This window comes from Pelophylax lessonae (genome assembly GCF_965119305.1).
Source record: "Pelophylax lessonae genome assembly, chromosome: 12".
NCBI lineage: Eukaryota > Metazoa > Chordata > Amphibia > Anura > Ranidae > Pelophylax > Pelophylax lessonae.
This window is the reverse complement of record NC_138779.1, coordinates 212,403,756-212,429,948: the sequence shown is the minus strand read 5'-3', so window position 1 is coordinate 212,429,948 and position 26,193 is coordinate 212,403,756. Positions and strand designations below refer to the sequence as shown.

Sequence of the window (26,193 nt, the reverse complement as noted above, 5' to 3'; positions counted from 1 at the left end):
GCTGTTAGAAATCACGGGGCCCTGTACAGCCTTCCTGGCAAGCCCCCCCCCGAATATGTAAAGACAATATTTTCACTAAAAATACACACGGACACAAACATAACAGAACCTGAATCAGCCCTTTAATTGTTTTTTACTTTTTTTTAAAAAAAAAAAACATTATATTTTTTTAAATGTAAAAATGTTTACAATTATTTTTTTTTTTACAATTTTTATAAATTGTTTATTACAAAGTTAAATTTTTTTTTTTTTTTACAATTTGGTATTTTTTTTTTACAGGACAGGGAAGCCTGCAGCGCTGCAGGAGGTAGGCAGAGGGGGATGGCAAAGTGAAAGGGGGGCACACTGGGGGAGGTGGATCAGAAGAAGTCAGAACAGAGAGGGGGATCCTGCAGGAGGTAGGGAGAGGGGGATGGCACAGTGAAAGGGGGGCACACTGGGGGAGGTGGATCAGAAGAAGTCAGAACAGAGAGGGGGGATCCTGCAGGAGGTAGGGAGAGGGGGATGGCACAGTGAAAGGGGGGCACACTGGGGGAGGTGGATCAGAAGAAGTCAGAACAGAGAGGGGGATCCTGCAGGAGGTAGGGAGAGGGGGATGGCACAGTGAAAGGGGGGCACACTGGGGGAGGTGGATCAGAAGAAGTCAGAACAGAGAGGGGGATCCTGCAGGAGGTAGGGAGAGGGGGATGGCACAGTGAAAGGGGGGCACACTGGGGGAGGTGGATCAGAAGAAGTCAGAACAGAGAGGGGGATCCTGCAGGAGGTAGGGAGAGGGGGATGGCACAGTGAAAGGGGGGCACACTGGGGGAGGTGGATCAGAAGAAGTCAGAACAGAGAGGGGGGATCCTGCAGGAGGTAGGGAGAGGGGGATGGCACAGTGAAAGGGGGGCACACTGGGGGAGGTGGATCAGAAGAAGTCAGAACAGAGAGGGGGATCCTGCAGGAGGTAGGGAGAGGGGGATGGCACAGTGAAAGGGGGGCACACTGGGGGAGGTGGATCAGAAGAAGTCAGAACAGAGAGGGGGATCCTGCAGGAGGTAGGGAGAGGGGGGTGGCACAGTGAAAGGGGGGCACACTGGGGGAGGTGGATCAGAAGAAGTCAGAACAGAGAGGGGGGATCCTGCAGGAGGTAGGGAGAGGGGGATGGCACAGTGAAAGGGGGCACACTGGGGGAGGTGGATCAGAAGAAGTCAGAACAGAGAGGGGGATCCTGCAGGAGGTAGGCAGAGGGGGATGGCAAAGTGAAAGGGGGGCACACTGGGGGAGGTGGATCAGAAGAAGTCAGAACAGAGAGGGGGGATCCTGCAGGAGGTAGGGAGAGGGGGGTGGCACAGTGAAAGGGGGGCACACTGGGGGAGGTGGATCAGAAGAAGTCAGAATAGAGAGGGGGATCCTGCAGGAGGTAGGCAGAGGGGGGTGGCACAGTGAAAGGGGGGCACACTGGGGGAGGTGGATCAGAAGAAGTCAGAACAGAGAGGGGGGATCCTGCAGGAGTTAGGAAGAGGGGGGTGGCACAGTGAAAGGGGGGCACACTGGGGGAGGTGGATCAGAAGAAGTCAGAACAGAGAGGGGGATCCTGCAGGAGGTAGGGTGAGGGGGATGGCACAGTGAAAGGGGGGCACACTGGGGGGAGGTGGATCAGAAGAAGTCAGAACAGAGAGGGGGGATCCTGCAGGAGGTAGGGAGAGAAGGGTTGGCACAGTGAAAGGGGGGCACACTGGGGGAGGTGGATCAGAAGAAGTCAGAACCGAGAGGGGGATCCTGCAGGAGGTAGGGAGAGGGGGATGGCACAGTGAAAGGGGGGCACACTGGGGGAGGTGGATCAGAAGAAGTCAGAACAGAGAGGGGGATCCTGCAGGAGGTAGGGAGAGGGGGATGGCACAGTGAAAGGGGGGCACACTGGGGGAGGTGGATCAGAAGAAGTCAGAACAGAGAGGGGGGATCCTGCAGGAGGTAGGGAGAGGGGGATGGCACAGTGAAAGGGGGGCACACTGGGGGAGGTGGATCAGAAGAAGTCAGAACAGAGAGGGGGATCCTGCAGGAGGTAGGGAGAGGGGGATGGCACAGTGAAAGGGGGGCACACTGGGGGAGGTGGATCAGAAGAAGTCAGAACAGAGAGGGGGATCCTGCAGGAGGTAGGGAGAGGGGGGTGGCACAGTGAAAGGGGGGCACACTGGGGGAGGTGGATCAGAAGAAGTCAGAACAGAGAGGGGGGATCCTGCAGGAGGTAGGGAGAGGGGGATGGCACAGTGAAAGGGGGCACACTGGGGGAGGTGGATCAGAAGAAGTCAGAACAGAGAGGGGGATCCTGCAGGAGGTAGGCAGAGGGGGATGGCAAAGTGAAAGGGGGGCACACTGGGGGAGGTGGATCAGAAGAAGTCAGAACAGAGAGGGGGGATCCTGCAGGAGGTAGGGAGAGGGGGGTGGCACAGTGAAAGGGGGGCACACTGGGGGAGGTGGATCAGAAGAAGTCAGAATAGAGAGGGGGATCCTGCAGGAGGTAGGCAGAGGGGGGTGGCACAGTGAAAGGGGGGCACACTGGGGGAGGTGGATCAGAAGAAGTCAGAACAGAGAGGGGGGATCCTGCAGGAGGTAGGAAGAGGGGGGTGGCACAGTGAAAGGGGGGCACACTGGGGGAGGTGGATCAGAAGAAGTCAGAACAGAGAGGGGGATCCTGCAGGAGGTAGGGTGAGGGGGATGGTACAGTGAAAGGGGGGCACACTGGGGGGAGGTGGATCAGAAGAAGTCAGAACAGAGAGGGGGGATCCTGCAGGAGGTAGGGAGAGGGTGATGGCACAGTGAAAGGGGGGCACACTGGGGGAGGTGGATCAGAAGAAGTCAGAACAGAGAGGGGGATCCTGCAGGAGGTAGGGAGAGGGGGATGGCACAGTGAAAGGGGGGCACACTGGGGGAGGTGGATCAGAAGAAGTCAGAACAGAGAGGGGGGATCCTGCAGGAGGTAGGGAGAGGGGGGTGGCACAGTGAAAGGGGGGCACACTGGGGGAGGTGGATCAGAAGAAGTCAGAACAGAGAGGGGGATCCTGCAGGAGGTAGGGAGAGGGGGATGGCACAGTGAAAGGGGGGAACACTGGGGGGAGGTGGATCAGAAGAAGTCAGAACAGAGAGGGGGATCCTGCAGGAGGTAGGGAGAGGGGGATGGCACAGTGAAAGGGGGGCACACTGGGGGGAGGTGGATCAGAAGAAGTCAGAACAGAGAGGGGGATCCTGCAGGAGGTAGGGAGAGGGGGTTGGCACAGTGAAAGGGGGGCACACTGGGGGAGGTGGATCAGAAGAAGTCAGAACAGAGAGGGGGATCCTGCAGGAGGTAGGGAGAGGGGGATGGCACAGTGAAAGGGGGGCACACTGGGGGAGGTGGATCAGAAGAAGTCAGAACAGAGAGGGGGGATCCTGCAGGAGGTAGGGAGAGGGGGGTGGCACAGTGAAAGGGGGGCACACTGGGGGAGGTGGATCAGAAGAAGTCAGAACAGAGAGGGGGATCCTGCAGGAGGTAGGGAGAGGGGGATGGCACAGTGAAAGGGGGGAACACTGGGGGGAGGTGGATCAGAAGAAGTCAGAACAGAGAGGGGGATCCTGCAGGAGGTAGGGAGAGGGGGATGGCACAGTGAAAGGGGGGCACACTGGGGGGAGGTGGATCAGAAGAAGTCAGAACAGAGAGGGGGATCCTGCAGGAGGTAGGGAGAGGGGGTTGGCACAGTGAAAGGGGGGCACACTGGGGGAGGTGGATCAGAAGAAGTCAGAACAGAGAGGGGGATCCTGCAGGAGGTAGGGAGAGGGGGATGGCACAGTGAAAGGGGGGCACACTGGGGGAGGTGGATCAGAAGAAGGCAGAACAGAGAGGGGGATCCTGCAGGAGGTAGGGAGAGGGGGTTGGCACAGTGAAAGGGGGGCACACTGGGGGAGGTGGATCAGAAGAAGTCAGAACAGAGAGGGGGATCCTGCAGGAGGTAGGGAGAGGGGGATGGCACAGTGAAAGGGGGGCACACTGGGGGAGGTGGATCAGAAGAAGTCAGAACAGAGAGGGGAATCCTGCAGGAGGTAGGGAGAGGGGGATGGCACAGTGAAAGGGGGGCACACTGGGGGAGGTGGATCAGAAGAAGTCAGAACAGAGAGGGGGATCCTGCAGGAGGTAGGGAGAGGGGGATGGCACAGTGAAAGGGGGGCACACTGGGGGAGGTGGATCAGAAGAAGGCAGAACAGAGAGGGGGATCCTGCAGGAGGTAGGGAGAGGGGGTTGGCACAGTGAAAGGGGGGCACACTGGGGGAGGTGGATCAGAAGAAGTCAGAACAGAGAGGGGAATCCTGCAGGAGGTAGGGAGAGGGGGATGGCACAGTGAAAGGGGGGCACACTGGGGGGAGGTGGATCAGAAGAAGTCAGAACAGAGAGGGGGATCCTGCAGGAGGTAGGGAGAGGGGGTTGGCACAGTGAAAGGGGGGCACACTGGGGGAGGTGGATCAGAAGAAGTCAGAACAGAGAGGGGGATCCTGCAGGAGGTAGGGAGAGGGGGATGGCACAGTGAAAGGGGGGCACACTGGGGGAGGTGGATCAGAAGAAGGCAGAACAGAGAGGGGCATCCTGCAAGAGGTAGGGAGAGGGGGTTGGCACAGTAAAAGGGGGGCACACTGGGGGAGGTGGATCAGAAGAAGTCAGAACAGAGAGGGAGATCCTGCAGGAGGTAGGGAGAGGGGGATGGCACAGTGAAAGGGGGCACACTGGGGGAGGTGGATCAGAAGAAGGCAGAACAGGGAAGGGGGATTGGTGTCGGAGAAGTAATTACAGGAATGATGCCTTGTGTCTGTGCCTCTCCCTGCAGCAGCTGAAAGCTGGCAGAAGGGGGGGGAAACTGTTTTTTAGCTGCTGCAAAGTGCAGCACAGGGCTTCCTTCTGTAATTGCCCCTCTGCCCGACCACACTGATTCCCCATGCTATTGGGGCCCCTCTGTGTGCCTGGGCCCCCTACAGGAGGACTGGTGGTCCCCCCCTATCAGCAGCCCTGTCTGCGATGCATTTTTCAACACCTATTTTGGTGCATTTTTCTTCCTTTTTTTGATGCCTTTTGAATTTTGCATTTTTTATGGGGTTTTTTTGGCCAATTTGTAGTTGGGTGGATTAAAAAAATGAAAATCACAGAAAAAAAAAAACACACTACATGCTTTTCTGCAGCTTCTCCATTATGCCGGGTTCACACTGTGATTGTGCAATCACAGACATCGCATGTGATTTGCACTGCAATGTCGTGCGCAGTTTGTATTGCTGAATTTGCATTTTGGCTGAATGGCTGAAATCGCATTGCATTCGCACCAAAATGGTGCAGGACCCTTTTTTTGGTCCGCACCGGAATCGAATCGCATGAGTGTTCGAACCTATGTGATCGGATTCCTGCAGCATTTCACAGTTCGTACTGCGATCCGATCTGAGGGTGTCATTAACTGTACAGGGTCAGGGTCTGATGAAGGAGCCATGCATGCTCCAAAACGTGTTACCGCCCACCACCACCTGACACCGGTTGCATGCTTTCCAGCATAGAAATGTGACATTGACTCCTCCCCTTAGTATTGATCTATGTTTGCCGCAGGAAAAAAAAAAAAAAGCTTGTTAACCCTTTTGCTGCCAGTTCTGTGCGTCATATAAACCTGACCATGGGGGGGGGGGGGGGTCGTTGTTTTTCACACATTCAGGGGGGCTGTAACCATGGGGGTTTTATGTAAATCTAACAAGCAGATTCCTGTAAGGCTCATGCTGTTTTTATTTGATCCACTTCTGCAGTGCTTTTTTTTTTTTGACTCCTCCCCTTAGTATTGATCTACGTTTGCCGCAGGAATGTTTAAACTCTTCTACAGTTGATGGACTCACTTCCTCAGCTGGCGATTCCTTTGAACAACAACTAAAAAAAAAAGAAGCTCTTTAACCCTTTTGCTGCCAGTTCTGCACGGACCTGACCATGGTGGGGGGAGTCGGTGTTTTACAAACGCCCACCACCACCTAGCACTGGCCGCGTGCGTTCCAGAAGCCCGGCCGCGCTGCCGTTCTCCGCATGCACACACGGGCCAGCACTCACCTGACACCGGATGGCCACGAGTCGGCTCCCCGTTCTCACTCCATCCATACAGACGATGCTGCAAGCTGAGAACAGGCACTCTTGAATATCCTGTAAGTGTTTTTAATCCTTTCATGTCTCAATCAGGGGCGGACTGACCATTCGGGGATTAGGGCACTGCCCGAGGACCCAGGGTCAGTAGGGGGCCCCATGAGAGGCTACACACTACAGAAAGAAGCCAGGAACTTCCATGCAGGCTATGCTGTGGTAGATATTTAAATGCCCACTCTATGTGGCTGAGCTGCAATTTGTAGGTGGGGCTTTGTGTGGCATAGGGGGCCCCATGATCTCTAATTGCCCGGGGGCCCCATGAGTTGTCAGTCCACCCCTGGTCTCAATAAATGTCCATTACTGCACTTAGAGGCGCCTTATGTTCTCCTTACATTTCCACAGACCTGCTCCTCCTCTTAGAGCGCTGCCCAAGTGCAGTTTGACTATAACCACCGATTGGACCTAGGGCTCTGCCCCATGGAAGCGCCCATATTCTCCTCTCTCTGTTACCTTTACATTGACACCCCCAGCAGCTCGCAGATGTTATTGTGAACCAGTGTGCGATTCTGGTGCGATGCGGGAACTGCCACTGAATCGCAGGGTATCCCCGCATTGGCACCAATGTGAACCCGGGACTGGTCTATTGAACCAAAAATTCACCATTTCGCTTTTAAATAACGCTTTCCAAAAAACACAGTGAAAAAAGCATAGATGTGAACGTGTCCTATAGGAAACCATGTTAAATGGACCGTAGTGCGTTTCTGCAAAAAGCAATAAAAATTTCATAGTTGCAAACCGAGTCTAATGTGGAAGCATTCGGGAGGCTGCCCTTCCGCCCTTTAGACCCAGTAATGGCGCCCCCCCTCCCCCGCGTACCCCTTTCATGTATCCTGTTTGCCCATCTGCATGGATGGGACATGGGGGAGGGAGGGGGGGCACCGGGAGCAAGCACACATCCGCTCTCCTCCCCTCCTTGTTGCTGACCTGGAAAGTGACACGTTTGACATCACTCCTGGGTCCTGCATTGCATAAAGCCCCGTACACGCGTACCGATCGTCGGCCGAACGATCGGCCGTCTTTTGTCCAGGGCTGTCGGTGTCTGTTGAAAAGTGCAAAAGACTGCACAAGAATTTTGTCCGCCGACTGCAGAAGTGATGTCATGTGATGGTTAACTTTCCCTGTGTTTTTTCTTTTCTGAGCATGCCCAGTCTTGCAAATCTGCTGTCTGTCGGCCGAAATTCTGTACTGACTGGCGAACAATCGGCCGCTCTGGTGTCGGCATACAAAAATTTTAATGCTTGCACGACAGATTCTGTTCGGCCGAAAGTGCGCTGTCGGCTGTCGGAAGCATCATACTAACAAGCCGAAAATCGGCCGATCGTTCGGCGGCCGAACATTTTCGGCCGACAATCGGTACGTGTGTACGGGCCTTTAGATTCATTGGGGCGCAGAGGAGTTCTATTTTAAAAAAAGAGAACCTGTCACCAAAAATCATCACATAAGGGACTTTTTGTCCGCTAAGTGATAATAATAAAAAAAAAAGTTAAGTAAAAAATGAAAGTTACACCCAAGCACAAAATATTTGAACCCCCCCCCCCCCCATCCCCACACATGCGTACATACAAACATAAACACACGCATCGGGGGTGAAAACATTGATTGCGATACGCATGTTACATAAGGATGCGCACACCAGAGTGAAAACAATTTTTTTTGCATTTTACAACACCGTTTTTTTTATGCATCTATTGATGTGTTTTCCATTTTTTATGTTTTTTTTTTTTGGGCAATTTGTTGTTGGGTGGATTAACAACTTCTGGACCAGAATATTTCCCCCCTTAAAGCGGAATTCCGGGCACAGAAAACATTTTTTAGTGAACATAACCCCGGGACAGTCAGGGTTAGTACATTCCACAATGGATAGCCTCTGATCTGTCCCGGTTCGCACTTACCTGCAAGAAGAAATACTCACTTATAAAATTTCTTCCACAGCGTTGCCATCTCTCTTGTGGGCAGATGAAGCCGGAGCGATCCTCTTCTGCGTCTTCTTCCGCGTCTTCTTCTCCCAGAATGCGCCTTCACCGGCCCCTCTCGTCACTTCCGGTGCGGCGCCGCATTCCTCCACGAGCATGCCCAGAAGCTGTTTAGCAGGGAATGCGGCGTCGCCCCGGAAGTGACGAGCGGGGCCGGTGCCGTCGCATTGATTCCTGGGAGCGATGACGTTCAGCTCCCAGGAATCATCGCAAGACAGGAAGTGACGGCGGAGCCGTGGCGCAGAGGGAGGAAGTGAAGAATAGGTGAGTATTTTTATTCTACAATTACAAGGTGAGTACAAAAAAAAAAAAACAACCTAACTATCCAATTCTGTTTCAGGTGAAGGAGAACAAGCGGACGGGCACAAAAAAAAAAAAGATCGATTTTGTGCCCGGAACTCCGCTTTAATGACCAGGCCATTTTTTTTTCGATTCGGCACTGCGTTACTTTAACGGACAATTGTGCAGTCGTGCGACGCTGTACCCAAATAAAAATAATATCCTTTTTTTTCCTCACAAACAGAGCTTTCTTTTGGTGGTATTTGATCACCTCTGCAATTTTCTTTTTTTTTTTTTTTTTGCGCTATAAACAAAAAAAGAGCGACAATTCTGAAAAAAATATAAATAATATTTTTCACTTTCTGCTATATAACATTCCCAAAAAAAAAAAATTTCAATCAAAATTTTTCTTAGTTTTAGGCCAATTTGTATTCTGCTCCATATCTTTGGTAAAAAAAAAAATTGTAATGAGCGTATTTTGATTGGTTTGCTCAAAAGTTATCGCTTCTACAAACCAGGGGAAATATTTATGTCATTTTTATTTATTTTCTTTTTTTTTACTGTAGTGATCTGCAATTTTTAGCGGGACTGCGACATTGCAGCAGACAGATCGGACCCCTAACTGACATTTTTGACACTTTTGGGGGTACCAGTGACATTACTACAGTAATCAGTGCTAAAAATATGCACTGTTACTGTAATAATGATATTGGCAGGGAAGGGGTTAACCCAGGGATGATCAAAGGGTTAAATGTGAACCTAGGGGAGTGTTTTCTAACTGTTGGGGGGGCTTGTGAAATGATCATAGAGACCTGTGTTCCTATATAGAAGGATCACAGGCACTCTGCGATAATTTCAGAGAGAAGAATGGTCGGCTGTGTTTACAACAGCTGACCGTTCTTCTCTCTTAGCGGGGAGCGATCGCAGGTGTCAGGTGGCAATCGGTGCCACCTGTCCCATGCATCGGCATCCCCACTGCCTATTTGGGGTGGCGTGCGCCCCCAGGAGCGCTCTCGCGAGCCGACGTACCCATACGTCGGTTTGTGCAGTCGAGCCAGCCTGCTGCAGTAAATCTGTGGCGGGCAGTCGGCAATCGGTTAAACAAACCAAATAAGCTAGCGTATAAATAATGTGAATCCTAGACAGTACTTTTTAAATAAATAAATAAAAAAATCATGAAGTATAAATATATCACCCTCAATTCAAAAAATATGTGATACACAAAATGATGAACTAAAATGAGAACAAACCAAATAATCAATAATTATGTATACACTATATTGTCAAAAGTATTGGGACGCCTGCCTTTACACGCACATGAAATTGAATGACATCCCAGTCTTAGTCCGTAGGGTTCAATATTGAGTTGGCCCACCCTTTGCAGCTATAACAGCTTCAACTCTTCTGGGAAGGCTGTCCACAAGGTTTAGGAGTGTGTCTATGGGAATGTTTGACCATTCTTCCAGAAGCACATTTGTGAGGTCAGGCACTGATGTTGGACAAGAAGGCCTGGCACGCAGTTTCCACTCTAATTCATCCCAAAGCTGTTCTATCCGGTTGAGGTCAGGACTCTGTACAAGCCAGTCAAGTTCCTCCACCCGAACTCGCTCATCCATGTCTTTATGGACCTTGCTTTGTGCACTGGTGCGCAGTCATGTAGGAACAGGAAAGGTACATCCCCAAACTGTTCCCACAAAGTTGGGAGCGTGAAATTGTCCAAAATGTATTGGTATGCTGACGCCTTAAGAGTTCCCTTCACTGGAACTAAGGGGCCAAGCCCAACCCCTGAAAAACAACCCCACACCATAATCCCCCCTCCACCAAATGATTTGGACCAGTGCACAAAGCAAGGTCCATAAAGACATGGAGTGAGTTTGGGGTGGAGGAACTTGACTGGCCTGCACAGAGTCCTGACCTCAAAACCTTTTGTCCTACATCAGTGCCTGACCTCACAAATGCACTTCCAGAAGAATGGTCAAACATTCCCATAGACACACTCCTAAACCTTGTGGACAGCCTTCCCAGAAGAGTTGAAGCTGTTATAACGGCAAAGGGTGGGCCAACTCAATATTGAACCCTACGGACTAAGACTGGGATACCATTAAAGTTAATTTGCTTGTAAAGGCAGGCATCCCAATACTTTTGACAATATAGTGTATATACAGTGGGTACGGAAAGTATTCAGACCCCCTTAAATTTTTCACTCTTTGTTATATTGCAGCCATTTGCTAAAATCATTTAAGTTCATTCTTCTTCCTCATGAATGTACACATAGCACCCCATACTGACAGAAAAACACAGAATTGTTGACATTGTTGCAGATTTATTAAAAAAGAAAAACTGAAATATCACATGGTCCTAAGTATTCAGACCCTTTGCTGTGACACTCATATATTTAACTCAGGTGCTTTCCATTTCTTCTGATCATCCTTGAGATGGTTCTACACCTTCATTTGAGTCCAGCTGTGTTTGATTATACTGATTGGACTTGATTAGGAAAGCCACACACCTGTCTATATAAGACCTTCCAGATCACAATGCATGTCAGAGCAAATGAGAATCATGAGGTCAAAGGAACTGCCTGAAGAGCTCAGAGACAGAATTGTGGCAAGGCACAGATCTGGCCAAGGTTACAAAAAGATTTCTGCTGCACTTAGGGTTCCTAAGAGCACAATGGCCTCCATAATCCTCAAATGGAAGACGTTTGGGATGACCAGAACCCTTCCTAGAGCTGGCCGTCCGGCCAAACTGAGCTATCGGGGGAGAAGAGCCTTGGTGAGAGAGGTAAAGAAGAACCCAAAGATCACTGTGGCTGAGCTCCAGAGATGCAGTCAGGAGATGGGAGAAAGTTGTAGAAAGTCAACCATCACTGCAGCCCTCCACCAGTCGGGGCTTTATGGCAGAGTGGCCCGACGGAAGCCTCTCCTCAGTGTAAGACACATGAAAGCCCGCATGGAGTTTGCTAAAAAACACCTGAAGGACTCCAAGATGGTGAGAAATAAGATTCTCTGGTCTGATGAGACCAAAATAGAACTTTTTGGCCTTAATTCTAAGCGGTATGTGTGGAGAAAACCAGGCACTGCTCATCACCTGTCCAATACAGTCCCAACAGTGAAGCATGGTGGTGGCAGCATCATGCTGTGGGGGTGTTTTTCAGCTGCAGGGACAGGACGACTGGTTGCAATCGAGGGAAAGATGAATGCGGCCAAGTACAGGGATATCCTGGACAAAAACCTTCTCCAGAGTGCTCTGGACCTCAGACTGGGCCGAAGGTTTACCTTCCAACAAGACAATGACCCTAAGCACACAGCTAAAATAACGAAGGAGTGGCTTCACAACAACTCCGTGACTGTTCTTGAATGGCCCAGCCAGAGCCCTGACTTAAACCCAATTGAGCATCTCTGGAGAGACCTAAAAATGGCTGTCCACCAACGTTTACCATCCAACCTGACAGAACTGGAGAGGATCTGCAAGGAGGAATGGCAGAGGATCCCCAAATCCAGGTGTGAAAGACTTGTTGCATCTTTCCCAAAAAGACTCCTGGCTGTATTAGATCAAAAGGGGGCTTCTACTAAATACTGAGCAAAGGGTCTGAATACTTAGGACCATGTGATATTTCAGTTTTTCTTTTTTAATAAATCTGCAACAATGTCACCAATTCTGTGTTTTTCTGTCAGTATGGGGTGCTATGTGTACATTCATGAGGAAGAAGAATGAACTTAAATGATTTTAGCAAATGGCTGCAATATAACAAAGAGTGAAAAATTTAAGGGGGTCTGAATACTTTCCGTACCCACTGTATATATATATATATATATATATATATATATATAATTATTGATTATTTGGTTTGTTCTCATTTTAGTTCATAATTTTGTGTATCACATATTTTTTGAATTGAGGGTGATATATTTATACTTTACTTTTGACAATATAGTGTATATATACAATGTGTAAATTCAAGTCCTTCAAATTATACACAAGCATAAAATCAATGAAAAGCACCACAATTATGTGCAAAAAGAACTATTAAAAATATAAATAAAGTCAATGAAATTCATCCGATTCCAACCCTCCTTTCCACACCGCGCAAGACCACCCAGTGTGACTAGTGTGCACACTGAACACTCACCAGACCACCAGTGATCACAAAATTTTAACCCAGTTTAAATTTTTAATTTGATTATAAGATGAAGGGGCTGAGTGTAGGTGGCGGCAAAGGTGTGTAAGTGTTTTATAGGGTCACACATTTTGTAGATGGTCAACCACCCAACTTCATAATCCAATTACATTTTTATTCTCTCTGAAGGATTGTGGAGTATTTGTTCTTTCACTGTTTTTAATTACTAAAAAACTAGAATGCATACACCGCAATCACCAGCCATAGTCATCATCAGTGTAATTTTCAGGCTCATCATCAATGTAATTTTCAGGCTCATCATCAATGTCCTTTTCAGGCTCATCATCAATGTAATTTTCAGTCTCATCATTAATATCATTTTCAGGCTCATCATCAATGTCCTTTTCAGGCTCATCATCAATATCATTTTCAGGCTCATCATCAATGTCATTTTCAGGCTCATCATCAATGTCATTTTCAGGCTCATCATCAATGTCATTTTCAGGCTCATCATCAATGTCATTTTCATCATCATTGTCATTTTCATCATCAATGTCATTTTCATCATCATTGTCATTTTCATCATCAATGTCATTTTCATCATCATTGTCATTTTCATCATCATTGTCATTTTCATCATCAATGTCATTTTCGGTCTCATCATCAATGTCATTTGTGGTCTCATTGTCCATGTCAATATCAATGAGCAAACAGTTGCCTGCTTTGTTTACACCAAGTAACATTTTTTGGGTAGTGCTCTTATTGCCAAAAATAAATGAAACATTTTGAGGTTCAGATGCAATGAGTGAAACATTTTGAGGTTCAGCTGCAATGAGTGAAACATTTTGAGGTTCAGCTGCAATGAGTGGAACATTTTGAGGTTCAGCTGCAACTAGTGGAACGTTTTGAGGTTCATCTGCAATATGTGAAATGTTTTGAATGAATGAATTATTTTGAAGTTCAGCTGCAACAAGTGGAATGTTTTGAGATTCAGCGGTACTGAGTGGAAGGTTGTGAGGTTCAACTGCAATGACTGTATCATTTTGAGGTTCAGCTGCGATGAGTGGAATGTTTTGAGGTTCAGCTGCAACAAGTGGAACATTTTGTGGTTCAGCTGCAACCAGTGGAACATTTTGAGGTTTAACTGCAATGAGTGGAACATTTTGAGATTCAGCTGCACTGAGTGGAAGGTTCTGAGGTCCAGATGCAATGGCTGGAATGTTTTGTGGTTCTGTTGCAACTGTTGGAACTCTTTGAGGTTCAGCTGCAATGAGTGGAATTTTTTCAGGTTTAGTTGTGGTTGACGTAATTTGACTTTTTAATGAGGTGTGTGACAAAACAGGGGCAATTGGTCCATGTGTAAGGACCGGCACTTCTATCTGAAGCTCATTGGAAACACTACTTCTTCCTATGTGTATATTATCATCAGTTGCACAGAGTGAAACTTTTTGAACATCCTTCACATGGATATTTTTTCCAGCACCCTCCAGAATGTTTGATAGCCCTGAATGCAAAGTCTCAAAGATCACATCCTCATTCAGATCACCCGCTTTATGGATCGTTGTGCTACCTATCCCTCTGTCCAAATCATACTCATCCTCTGAGACACAAAGCAACATTTCTGGAGTCTGTAAGGCAGATATTGGATGAGCATTTCTACAAAGCTCCTCAATTTGAGTAATCTTCTTATTTAGTTCAGACTTTTGCTTTTCTAGTTGCTGGATATCGTTTGAGACTGAGAGGGAAATCTGTTGTTGTTGACTGGAGATTTCAGCCCGTACTCTTTTCTCTAGAAGCTTTTGTTTTGTCGTGATGTCTTTCATTATGGCAGTGACTCTCTCAGTTACACCATCTGCCTCATTATCTATCTTCCTCTGGTGATCCTTCAGACTCTGGAGCATTGTTTCAGTTTCCACTCTTTTAGAGGACAATTTATCCAGAATTGGTTTCAGGTTATTTGTCTTTTGCTGCAAAAACTCACTTATTGTGTTCACTTTGTGCCCAATGTGGTCTGAGGTCAAGCAGTAAACACATATACATGTACCATCATCAATGCAGTAATACTCCAGGATCTTCTTGTGGACGGGACACTTTCTGTCCTCCAGGGAAGTGGTGGGATCGGTGAGGACGTGTTCTGGTGACTTGCTGTGTGTCTGTTTATGCAGATCACAGAGAAAAGCTTCACAGTGTAGACACAATGTAACAGCCGGTACATGCATATTAACACAATAACTGCAAACATGCTCAGGTTCGTGTCTCTTTGGCTCCACAGAATGGAAATGATCGGCGATGTTGGATAATCTTGGATTCTTTTTTAAGTCTGGACGTCTCCTGAACTCCTGCATGCATTCTGGACAAAAGTATTCCCTCTCATGTTGGTGGTCAAATGTTTTTTTGATGCAATCATGGCAGAAGCTGTGTCCACATTTCAGGGTGACGGGATTTGTATAAATGTTCATACAGATGGAACACGTCACCTCAAGCTTCACTTCAGCAGCCGCCATCACTGAAAGAAAAACAAGAAAAAATAAACTTATTATGAAGCATTGAAAAATAAAATCTGGAAAAGAAAAGATGCAGCACATTCATTGTAGAAATCTTAAGTAGGCCATAAATGGGCAGAATTGTCCACAAAATTCTTAGGAAAATCAATGTTTATTTTCAACCTCAGTGACAAGAAAGTTCAAGGGAACAGGTTGGAATTTCTAACATATAAATGGGGGAAAAGGGTGTGCTAGTCCAACAACAGGTAGGCAGCACCTAGAACTCCCTAAACAATGGGAGAAAGAATAAGTAAGTGAAAATAGACCAGTGCACTCAAATGAAATGTGAATCAAAAAACATAATACATTTTGAAAATTAAAAACATTGAAATTCGTAAAGAAAATGTAAAAAATGTGTCCATAGCACAAGATAAAACATATGCTACAAAAGTGCATAAAACACCAACATTAGTGTCATAAATGGATATTGTACACAAATTACACAAAAACTCATTAATAAGCAAAATAATGTTCAAAATGTTTTTTTATTTACTTTCAATAGATTTTTATTGAGATATGCAAAGATAATACAACAGCAAATGGTCACAGTAAATTGCATAAGAGGCGGCAGCATAGGATCAGTAAACATAGTCTACAAATACACAGCAATAGTCATTAAAGCGGTTGTAAACTCAATAAAAAATAAATAAAAAAAAAAAACCTGCAAGACAAAGGCATAATGAGCTAGTATGCAACGCATACTAGCCCATTATGTGTAACTTACCTGAAAACGAAGCCCCGACACGGACCCCCGGACATCGCTGCGGGCGCTGCCATGGTCCCTCGTCGTCTCTTCCGGGTTCGGCGGCTCCGGCACGCTGATTGGCCGGAAGAGACGGCTCCGGCACGATGATTGGCCGGAGCCGCGATGACGTCACTCCCGCGCATGCGCGCGGGAGTGATTTTTCCGGCAAGCTCCCGGCAACTTAATTGAAGGTCCCCCGGAGCTTCAGAGCGCATGCGCCGCTCGCACGAGCGGCTGCATGCACTGTAAATATCTCCTAAACCGTGCCGGTTTAGGAGATATTATTTGTACCTACAGGTAAGCCTTATTATAGGCTTACCTGTAGGTAAAAGTGTCAAAAAGCGGGATACTACCGCTTTAAAAGGAAGTGAAGGTCACAAGACCGTTAAATATGAAAGCAATACATGAGATCAAGCATTTAAATTAAAACCTAATAAGAAACAGAATAAGAGGAGAATCCCTGGCACCCCTATCGGGAACCTGCTGTGTCCAGGGATACTCCTAATAAAACATAGGTAATAGAACAGGCTGTGCTGATCCAAACCTCATGTAAGGCACCTCCAATTCAGTGTCAAACTGTGTAGACCACAAAAAGAGAAACCCCAAGTATAGGAAATCGTGACCGTGACATCCCGTATCTAAAACCAAGAAGGTGATCCCTTTAGCTGAAAACAGCCAGGGAGAGAGAAGAAGAAAGAAAGGTCGGAAAAGGAAGAGGAAAGAAAGGAAAAGGAAAAAGTGGAGACAGAAACAGAGTCCAGGGAGAGTGAACATATCGATAGGCACCAAAAATCCAGGCACCCAGAACAGAACTTATACCAGTAAAACCTTAACATATTCAGCCCAGGGTTCCCAAGTAGCTTCAAACCGTGCCGACGAATTTTCCAATACACTGACCAACTTTTCCTGTGACATAATCCATGATATTTTCAGTTTAGCCCTGGTGAAGGATACCGATGGGCATTTCCACATACCTGCTATTGTCAATTTGGCCCCCGTAAGGATAAAGTGAATGAGTCGCTTAGCAGACTTACTGGCTTGGAAATCCCTGGCATGTAGCAATGCAATCTGAGGAGATTTAATTAGGGCCACTCCGGTGATTCTGTCGATAACATTAAAAATTTTGTTCCAGAAGCCCCTAATTCTAGGGCAAGTCCACCATACATGCATCATGTCACCTGTGGAAGCACAACCTCGAAAGCAAAGGGGCGATGTGGATGGGAAAATTTGTGAGAGTCGCAATGGTACTAGGTACCAACGCATCATTACCTTTAGATTGGCTTCAATTAGAGATATATTGAGGACACCTTGATAAGCTCTAAAAGAATTTCGATACCAATCCTCCGTGGGCCATTTAAAAGCTAGGTCGGACTCCCAAGCCTGCATATATGGTATTTTCGAAGATTGTGAAGCTAAAGAGTTGTAAATAATTGTGATTCCACCCTTTCGTTCCGTTAGTTGTCCACACCAAGCTTTATAAGGAGTGGTACAAGGTGGAATAGGTTTGGAATCCCATAAGGAGTGCAAAAAGTGTGATAATTTAAGAAATCTAAAGTTTTCAGAGGGCGGCATTTTAAGTTTCTGAATGCAATATTTTTCAGTAATGGGACCAGAAAGCGTAAAAAAGTGTCCAATACGATATAGCCCCTTGTCCAACCACCATTTGAACGTCATTATGTTGGTACCCGGGGGAAACATTGAATGTTCAAAATGTTTAATCCAAGTGTAGTCCAGCTGGTGTTTCTTGGGTGAAGAGTGAATAAACACAACTTGCAATATCTAGTGCTGCGTGCGACCCCACAGTGATCAAACAAATGGGTGGCTAGGCTACTTACCAAAAACAAGTAATCAAAGTGCTTGTGTTTTTCCTATGCTCTGGGATTGACTGAGCTCCGGCAGATGATGAAATCACCTTCAACAGCAGCGATCCATGCATCTAGACATCCCACATGAAAAACGGGACTTTCCAGGATTCTCATGCAAATGAATGGAAAGGCTAATAGTGCATTATCTTTAAAACCTCTTTAATCAGATTAAAAAGTTGCACTTAAATGGTGATAGATGCAATCCAGCATTGACAGCCAACATAGACAAGTGTGCACGGCCGCCTGCAGTGCGGACCGTGCGCGTTGACGATGTGGCTGCTCCACCCGGCGCATTTTCCCTTCAGAAGACGTCAACTGGGATTGGAGGACCAAAATAATAATAAACTTATTATCAAGCATTGAAAATTAAAATCTGGAAAAGAAAAGATGCAGCGCATTCACTGTAGAGATCTTAAGCAGGCCATAGATGGGCAGAATTGTCAACAAAATTCTTAGGAAAATCAACGTTTGTCACCTCAGTGACAAGGAAGTTCAAGGGAGCAGGTTGGAATTTCTAACAGTGTATTTGGTTTTGGTTAAGTAAAGTCCATTCGCTCCAAAATCAAATGTTAAAACGAAATTAAATCTTTCAAACAAAATTCAATTTTTGTACAAATTTACCTAAGATTTTTACTTTGAATTTTAGTGAAAAATTCTATCAATCTATGGCCAGCTTTAGGCTTTCCTTTGGACAAAACGTGAGATGGAGAGACCATGTGTATTCCTATGTAGAGGGGTGAATGTTAAAGACTTGTGCTGAATCAACAGCTCTTAAATGCAAAATGTTAGTGCAGAATTTTAACTGTAAGTTTTCAGCATCAATTTTTGTAGAAGACAGTTTCTCAACTTCTAACTATTACAGCCCTCGTTCTTTGGTGATCCTACACCATACACTTGCTGTTGTAATAACTATCTAAAAGAAATTTCACTCATTTTGGAGAGGTGTCCTTTAGGGTTCGACCGATTATCGTCAAAGCCGATATATCGAGGGCAGATATGCACTTTTCCCGATGTATCAGAATTGGCCCCGGAGGTTACTGATATTGCCGATATTTCGGGAAAGTGATGTCTGCAGCTAGAGGCATCACCTCGGTACCGGCGTCCATAGCCAACGGTTGGCTGTCTTGTAATGACAACCGATGCGGCTGAGAAGCCGCTCAGCTGTCTCCCACCACCTTATGCGGCTCGCCCGGGTCTCCCGTCCCACCGGGAGACCCGGGCAACCAGCCTGCACGGCCGCTGAAGACCCAATCAAAGCCGCATTCGGCTCTGGTCAGGTCTCCATGCAAAAACCCGGAAGTGATGTCATGAGTGACATCACTTCCGGATACTGTCTGGCGCCAGATTAAAAAAAAAATTACAGCATTCAAAACAGCCAAACTTGACATTTTAAATGCTTTTAAGTGCAGAGGAGGGGTTTGGGGTTTTTTAGACCCCCAGATCCCTCCACAAAAGTAGCTGTAAACATTTTTTTTTTAAATGTACAAAAATATCGGCCAATATCGAACTATACCGATATGCATTGGCCAAAATATCGGTATCGGCAACGAAAAACCGATATCGGCCGATCACTAGTTTCCTTATACCCGTCGGGAATGAAGATAAATCTCCCCACTGGGACACATTTAGAAAAAAAAACCACAAGGGGGTTTTACCCTTCCCTTCGCTATCCAAAACATGAAACAAAAAATTGGCTTTCAATATACTTTATGGATAAATATTGTGGAAATGCATTTAAGATGAATTGGACCAATACCAATCCTAAACCATACCATATCAAATCCTTACTATGTTAATACCAAACAAAGTTTTAGCTCTTTACCTACTTTAAGTGTAAAGTTACCTTTAGGTTAAAACTAACCATACACAAGGCAGCTCTCAGTCAATCACAATGACTTTCCATCCAGTGGAAATAGCATCTATAAACAAGTAATTGTCAGAAAATATGCAATCCACCACTCTTCAGTTTGATTGACCTCCAGAATTAAATTGATGGTTGTGACGGTGTTCACCGTCACTGGAATTTAAGGACAGATGGGTGATGGTTTGGACTACTACAAAGAAGACAGTCATATTCAGGAATAATGTCTCCCTTGTAATATGAAGATTTTTATTCCCTGTATAGTATGAGGTCTCTGGACAGGAAGTACCACTCCTAATATGGTCATTCCAGGAAGTTCAATGAGGAGATGGACTATCTGAGGTGGCTCTCCATTCACCTATTGTCGGGTGTGCTAATGAACTTGCCTGCTGTCTGCTAAGAGATGTATTGACACTCAGAGTAATGTGTATTGAGGGCTCGTTAGGGAACCATTGTTCTGTGTCTGGCTATTGTGTACATTGATTGCCCCCTGGGGGCTTCTGTCTCCTTGCACATGGCAGTCCTGGTCAAGCTATCTGACCAATCACTGCTGAGTCATTTTCAAGCTCTCATTTGCATTGCTGGAGAGGACCTTATGGGGAACTGCAGGTACTGTGCAATTGACCAATGGGAAAGCGGTTGTTGGGGGAAGGATGTTCCAAATTCTGTATAAAAGTGTGCTGTGTTCTTCCAATAAAGTGTCTTCCTGTTTAAACTTACATACAGCCTGCCTGGTGTGTGTTCTAATGGATTCCGGACGGCACATAGCTGTAGTTCGGATCCCGGATACTTGGTTGACCGAACCTTCAGACGTTGCGATCTGCAAGCTGACTCACTAGAAACAGAGGAGTGTCGGGAGAGCGGACAGAGCGAGCAAGAGTCTCGTCACAATGGTAAAGTCAAAACTGAGCAAAAAATTGACAACTTTAAAGTGGAAGTCTGGTTTAAACCTATCTAAGCCTAAACCTTAGATAGATAGCCTAAGCCCTATACTAACTACCCTGTATAGCAGGGATCCTCAAACTACGGCCCTCCAACTGTTGCGGAAACGACACGTCCCATGAGGCATTGTAAAACTCTGACATTCACAGACATGACTAGGCATGATGGGAATTGTAGTTCCTGAACACCTGGAGGGCCATAGTTTGAAGACCTCTGCTGTAAAGGAACAATGTGTATACCTACCTAATCGAAGACTGCTGCATTCTGGTCATGTAATCAGCTCCCACCAGCAGCTTCAGGGGAGAGGAGGGACAGAGGGAAATAGATGACCCATAGTAGGTCTATGGGTGATGTAATTGTTCTGGCTCTGCAGCCATTGTCGCTGCTCTCTCCTCTCCCCTGAAGCCAGCTGCTGGGCAGATCACATGACTGGACCAGAGCACCCTTAGATAAGGCAAGTATAAGTATATTAATTCGACAAGGTAGTTAGCATAGGGCTTAGAATTGGGGTGGGAGCAGGTTTAACCACTTGCCTACTTGGTACTTTTACCCCCTTCCTGCCCAGGCTAATTTTCATGGGCACTGATAAGCAGCACTGATGGGCACTGTTGGGGCTGCACTGATAATCAGTGTAGATGTCCCCTTTCTCACAAGCCAGTCACGGGCTCTCCTACCCTCAAGCTGTCAGCAATTAACGACCTGCACCCACACTAAATATTGGAATTAACAATTTTAAATTAGAAACATATTAATGTGGTCAGAATTAAATCTTTATTGTTTTATCCTGAAATATGGAATTAAACATTCCTATCCTACATCTGGGTCTCCAAAATAAGGCTCATAGGCTACATTGAACTTGCTACAGGATTTTATCTGGTCTGCAGCTTGGGCCACTGGGGTATCCTCAATGTGTACAGATGGCTGCCTATGGGCTTTGCTTCAGTACCCCCTCCAAGTAAGGGGGGATCTGAGGGGGACCCTGATGCAAGAGGGCTTTTTGATGGGGACCCTCATGCAAGGGGGGACTTCAATGGGGACCCTAATGTACAGTTAGAGGGGGGGATCTGATGTAAACGGGACTCTGATAGGGAGTCCCTGATCCGAGGTGAACTCTGATGAAGACTCTGACGTAAGGCAGGACTGTAGTGGGGATCCTGACGTAAGGGAGACTCTGATGTAAGGAGGACTTTGATGGGGACCACACACACACACAACCACACAGGTTGAACTGGACTGTTATGAATAAAGTTACCACTCAGGCCAATTCACCACATTATGTGTTCTATAGGCAGGCTCTGATGACGAAATGCGTTAAGCAGAACTCTCAGTGTGTAATTTCCTGTCCAGGTGGAAGACATGCAACTTGGCCAGTGGCTTCCTAAGAGACCTGGTAGATTGGGCATACATTACCTTGTATGTTTTTATAGGCATCAGCCTTTGTATGCAAGTGATTTTTATAAAAAAAAAAAATTGTGGTTTTTCACACCACGAGAGGATCCCTCTTCTTTTCCTTTTCAATTTTTGGTCCCTGCCAATCTGAGCCATTGAAACACTAATCCATTTACCAATAAGAGGACACCCATTCCAGGTACCAAACCCAGTAGTGTGATCTGGTCCTTGAGTGACCACAAAGTGAGGCTGACTTTTCTTGTTGAATAAAAAGGAGGTAAAATGTTATCTGGTGAGTGCGAATTGGTTTACACGAGCACGTGGTAATATAGCACGGCAAAGGGGTGATTTCTGGTGTCAAGAAACAAGTACTATATTCACTCTTCTATGAATTGACATTGCTATTTGTAGAATTTTGAATACAGGAACAACACTATTAGGGATGGGCTGAACACCCGAATGGAGAATCCCATTGAAGTCTATGGGAGCCGAACAGGAAAAATCAAAAGTGCCCATTTTGAAGGCTTATATGCAAATAATTGGCCATAAAAGGGGTATGGGGGTCCAGGTACTGCCCTGGAGGCCATGCATCAATAAAAAAAAATTGTTTTTCTCAGGAGCAGTGACTTTCATTATGCTTAAAGTGCAACAATGAAAAGGAACAATTCCTTTAAATATAGTGTCTGGGGGTCCCCTTAATGTGCCTGTAAAGTGGCGTATGTGTAGCATGCAAAAAAAAAATGCTACAGCAAAAATCTAATTTCTAAAGAATAAAAAAATGAGTCAAATCCCTTTTAATAAATTTCACGGTTACAATTGCTGGCACCCAGCTATTGAAAAAATAAAGAGAAAAATAGCGTGGGGTCCCTCCTAAAATGACACAGGTGTGTGCTGGGCATGTGAGGGCAGAAGGGGCGGTGCCACCGGGTGACGTAGCCAGATGGCCCCAGCCCTTGCCTACATAAGTAATGTTAAAGCACAGAGGAGGCATTCGGCAGGAGGCTGTCCCAGAAGGTTTTTCATTTTTTTTATTTTTCGGGTCAGGGGGCGGCGTGATTGACGATAGATTTACATCAAGGGACACAATTTTTTTTATTTTTTTAATAAATGATTTGTCAAAAACTGTTTCTTGTGTTTCTTACTTTTTGGACACTTTTTTGGTGAATGGGTCGGGGTACTATGTACCTGATACCCATTTACATAGGGGAGTGGGCTCTGGAGGCCCCCCTGTTAAAGAGGGCTTCCAGATTCTGATAAGCCCCCCGCCCGCAGACCCCAACAACCACAGTCCAGGGTTGTCGGTAGAGGCCCTTGTCCCTTGTGAGGGCAGAGACCCCTCCGCCCCAAAGCACCCACCCCCCATGTTGAGGGCATGTGGCCTGGTATGGTTCAGGAGGGGGGGGACACTCACTTGTGACCTGCCAGGCTGCATGCCCGGATAAGGGTCTGGTATTGATTTTGGGGGGGATGAGGGATCCCACACACTATTTTTTTTTACTTTATTTATTTTACCATCAGTTTATTGTTCAGCTGTCAGCGGGGGAAACCCACTGACAGCTGATGACTCATCAATTGTTAAGGACGTCACGGCCAGCTTCCCAGTCCCATTCCTAACAACCAGCTTACACTGCACCCTGATTTGGCAAATGTTTGATCAGTGAGGGAGCAGAATGCACTGTGCAGCTCCCATGCTTGGGTCAAACCATTCACCCATCCCTAAACACTATTATGGACTGAGCACTTATTATTATTAATAAACACAATTTTTGTTAAGCTTGGTTCACATATATGCTCATCGGATGCGTTTTAAACCGGACCGGCTTGCAATGGAGCCACACATTACACATGTCTGGGGTGGCCACGGTCCATTTTTTAAAAGAGTCCTGGGCAATTTAGGGTCCAGTTCAGGTGCGAATTCAAGTAAAAATTTGCACCCGAATCGCACCTGAACTGGTGAACAAAGCTGATCCTTTTAAAAACTGACTGCAAACCGCAGCCGGACATGTGTGAACCTTGCCTTAATATTTAATATTTCAGCAATTGTTTTGTTTTGCAAGTGCTATCTATGTAGCACATATTTGTGTTATTTGCAATTTATTTGAACTGGACTGATGTCTTTATTCAACCTTACCAATTATGTAACTGTGTAAGAGGGGCTCTGATAGTGATCCTGATGTGAGGGGAACGCCGATGGGTACCCTGATGTAAGGGGGGCTCTGATGGGGATTCTGGTGTAAGGGGAATGCTGATGGGTACCCTGATATAAGGGGGGCTCTGATGGGGATTCTGCTGTAAGGGGAATGCTGATGGGTACCCTGATATAAGGGGGGCTCTGATGGGGATTCTGCTGTAAGGGGAATGCTGATGGGTACCCTGATATAAGGGGGGCTCTGATGGGGATTCTGGTGTAAGGAGGGGTCTGATGGGGATCCTGATGTAAGGAGGGGTCTGATGGGGATCCTGATGTAGGGAGGGCTCTGATGGGGATCCTGATCAGAGGGGAACTCTGATGGGTACCCTGATGTAAGGGGGGCTCTGATGGGGATTTTGGTGTAAGGGGGGCTCTGATGGGGGATTCTGGTGCAAGGGGGGCTCTGATGGGAGATCCTGATGTAAGGGGGCTCTGATGGGGATCCTGATATAAGGGGGGCTCTGATGGGGATCCTGATGTAAGGAGGGCTCTGATGGGGATCCTGATGTAATGAGGGCTCTGATGGGGATCCTGATATATAGGGGGCTCTGATGGGGATTCTGATGTAATGAGGGCTCTGATGGGGATCCTGATGTAAGGGGGGCTCTGATAGTGATCCTGATGTGAGGGGAACTTTGATAGGTACCCTGATGTAAGGGAGGGATTCTGATAGTAATCCTATTGTAAGGGGGGCTCTGACGGGGATCCTGGTGTAAGGGGGGCTCTGATCTGTACCCTGATGTAAGAGGGGCTCTGATGGTAATCCTGAAGTAAGGGGGGGCTCTAATGGGGACCCTGAAGTAGGGGAAACTCTGATGAGGACCCTGATGTAGGGGAAACTCTAATGGGGACCCTGATGTAGGGGAAACTTTGATGGGGACCCCGATTTAAACGGAAATCTAATGTGAGGGCTGTTCTGATGGAGAACTTAATGTAAGGGGGGACTCTGATGGGGACCCTGATGTAAGGGGGACTATGATGGGGATCCTAATGTAAGCAGGGACTCTGTTGTAAGGGGGGCACTCTGATCTATGGGGGGCTGTGATTAAGGAGGACTCCGATGAGGACCCTGATGTATTGGGTCTCTGATGGGGATTGTTTTGGGCATGCAAATATTTGTAAAATGTAAAAACAGTGGCCCTAGTACTGAACAGTTTGAAAGCCCCCCTGATCTACATGGAGCCTTGTCCCATTAAATCCTCACCCTTACTATGTGATCTATCAGGAAGCCTTCTGTATGTTAATTGAAATTTATTATATTAAACTTACCGAGAAATGACGCTCTGTGTTACAAATACTTCCTTGTATAAAGAAACGTAGAAAAGTGACGTTGACTCCTCCCCTTAGTATTGATCTATGCAGGAATGTTTCATTTCTTCTACAGTTGACGGATTCACTTCCTCTGCTGGCGATTCCTTCGAATGACAACTACAAAAAAAAAAAAAATCTTTAACCCTTTTGCTCATAAGAACCTGACCGCGGGGAGGGGTCGGTGTTTTACACACATTCGGGGGGGCTGTGGCCATGGGGGATTTTGTGTAAATCTAACAAGCAGATTCCTGCCTGTAAGGCTCAGTTCACTCCCATGCAGTTTGCATTTGATCCACTTCGCGATGCATTTTTTGTTTTTCAACACCCATTTATTCCTGCATTTTTTTTGATGCGTTTTGAATGTATGCTTTTTTTTTTTTTTTGTAGTTGGGTGGATTCAAAAAACTAAAATCACAGAAAAAACAAAAACACACTACATGCTTTTCTGCAGCTTCTCCACTATGCCGGGTTCACACTTGTACAATCACACAGACGTCGCATGTGATTCGCACCGCAATGCTGTGCGCAGTTTGTATGGTTAAACTCGCATTTTGGCTGATCTGCGATCTACAGTTTGCAGATGTCATTGTGAACCAGTGTGCGATTCAGGGACCACCATTGAATCGCAGGGTATCCCCGCAATGTGAACCGGGACTGGTCTATTGAACCAAAAATGCACCACTTTGCTTTTAACCTCCCTTGCGGTATGATTCTTTTGGATTTTAGGTGCTGAAAGCGGTACCATTATTTTGCATGTAATTCTTGTGAATGAGCAGCCCAAACCAACTGTATACATTTATTATATATA

At 46.5% G+C, this 26,193-nt stretch overlaps 1 protein-coding gene across 1 annotated transcript; it reads right to left on the bottom strand.

Annotated features, from left to right (window-relative positions):
- Positions 1–12,792: 12,792 nt before the first annotated feature.
- On the bottom strand, positions 12,793–25,409 carry LOC309568356 (uncharacterized protein; the record flags this gene model as incomplete). The annotated part of the gene is made up of 2 exons (XM_082274021.1): positions 25,344–25,409; positions 12,793–15,044 (listed from the first exon to the last, which is right to left on the bottom strand). Exon 2 carries the CDS (start codon positions 15,040–15,042, stop codon positions 12,793–12,795), a length of 2,250 nt encoding a protein of 749 aa, XP_082130147.1. The 5' UTR covers positions 15,043–15,044; positions 25,344–25,409.
- Between the last annotated feature and the right edge of the window lie 784 nt (positions 25,410–26,193).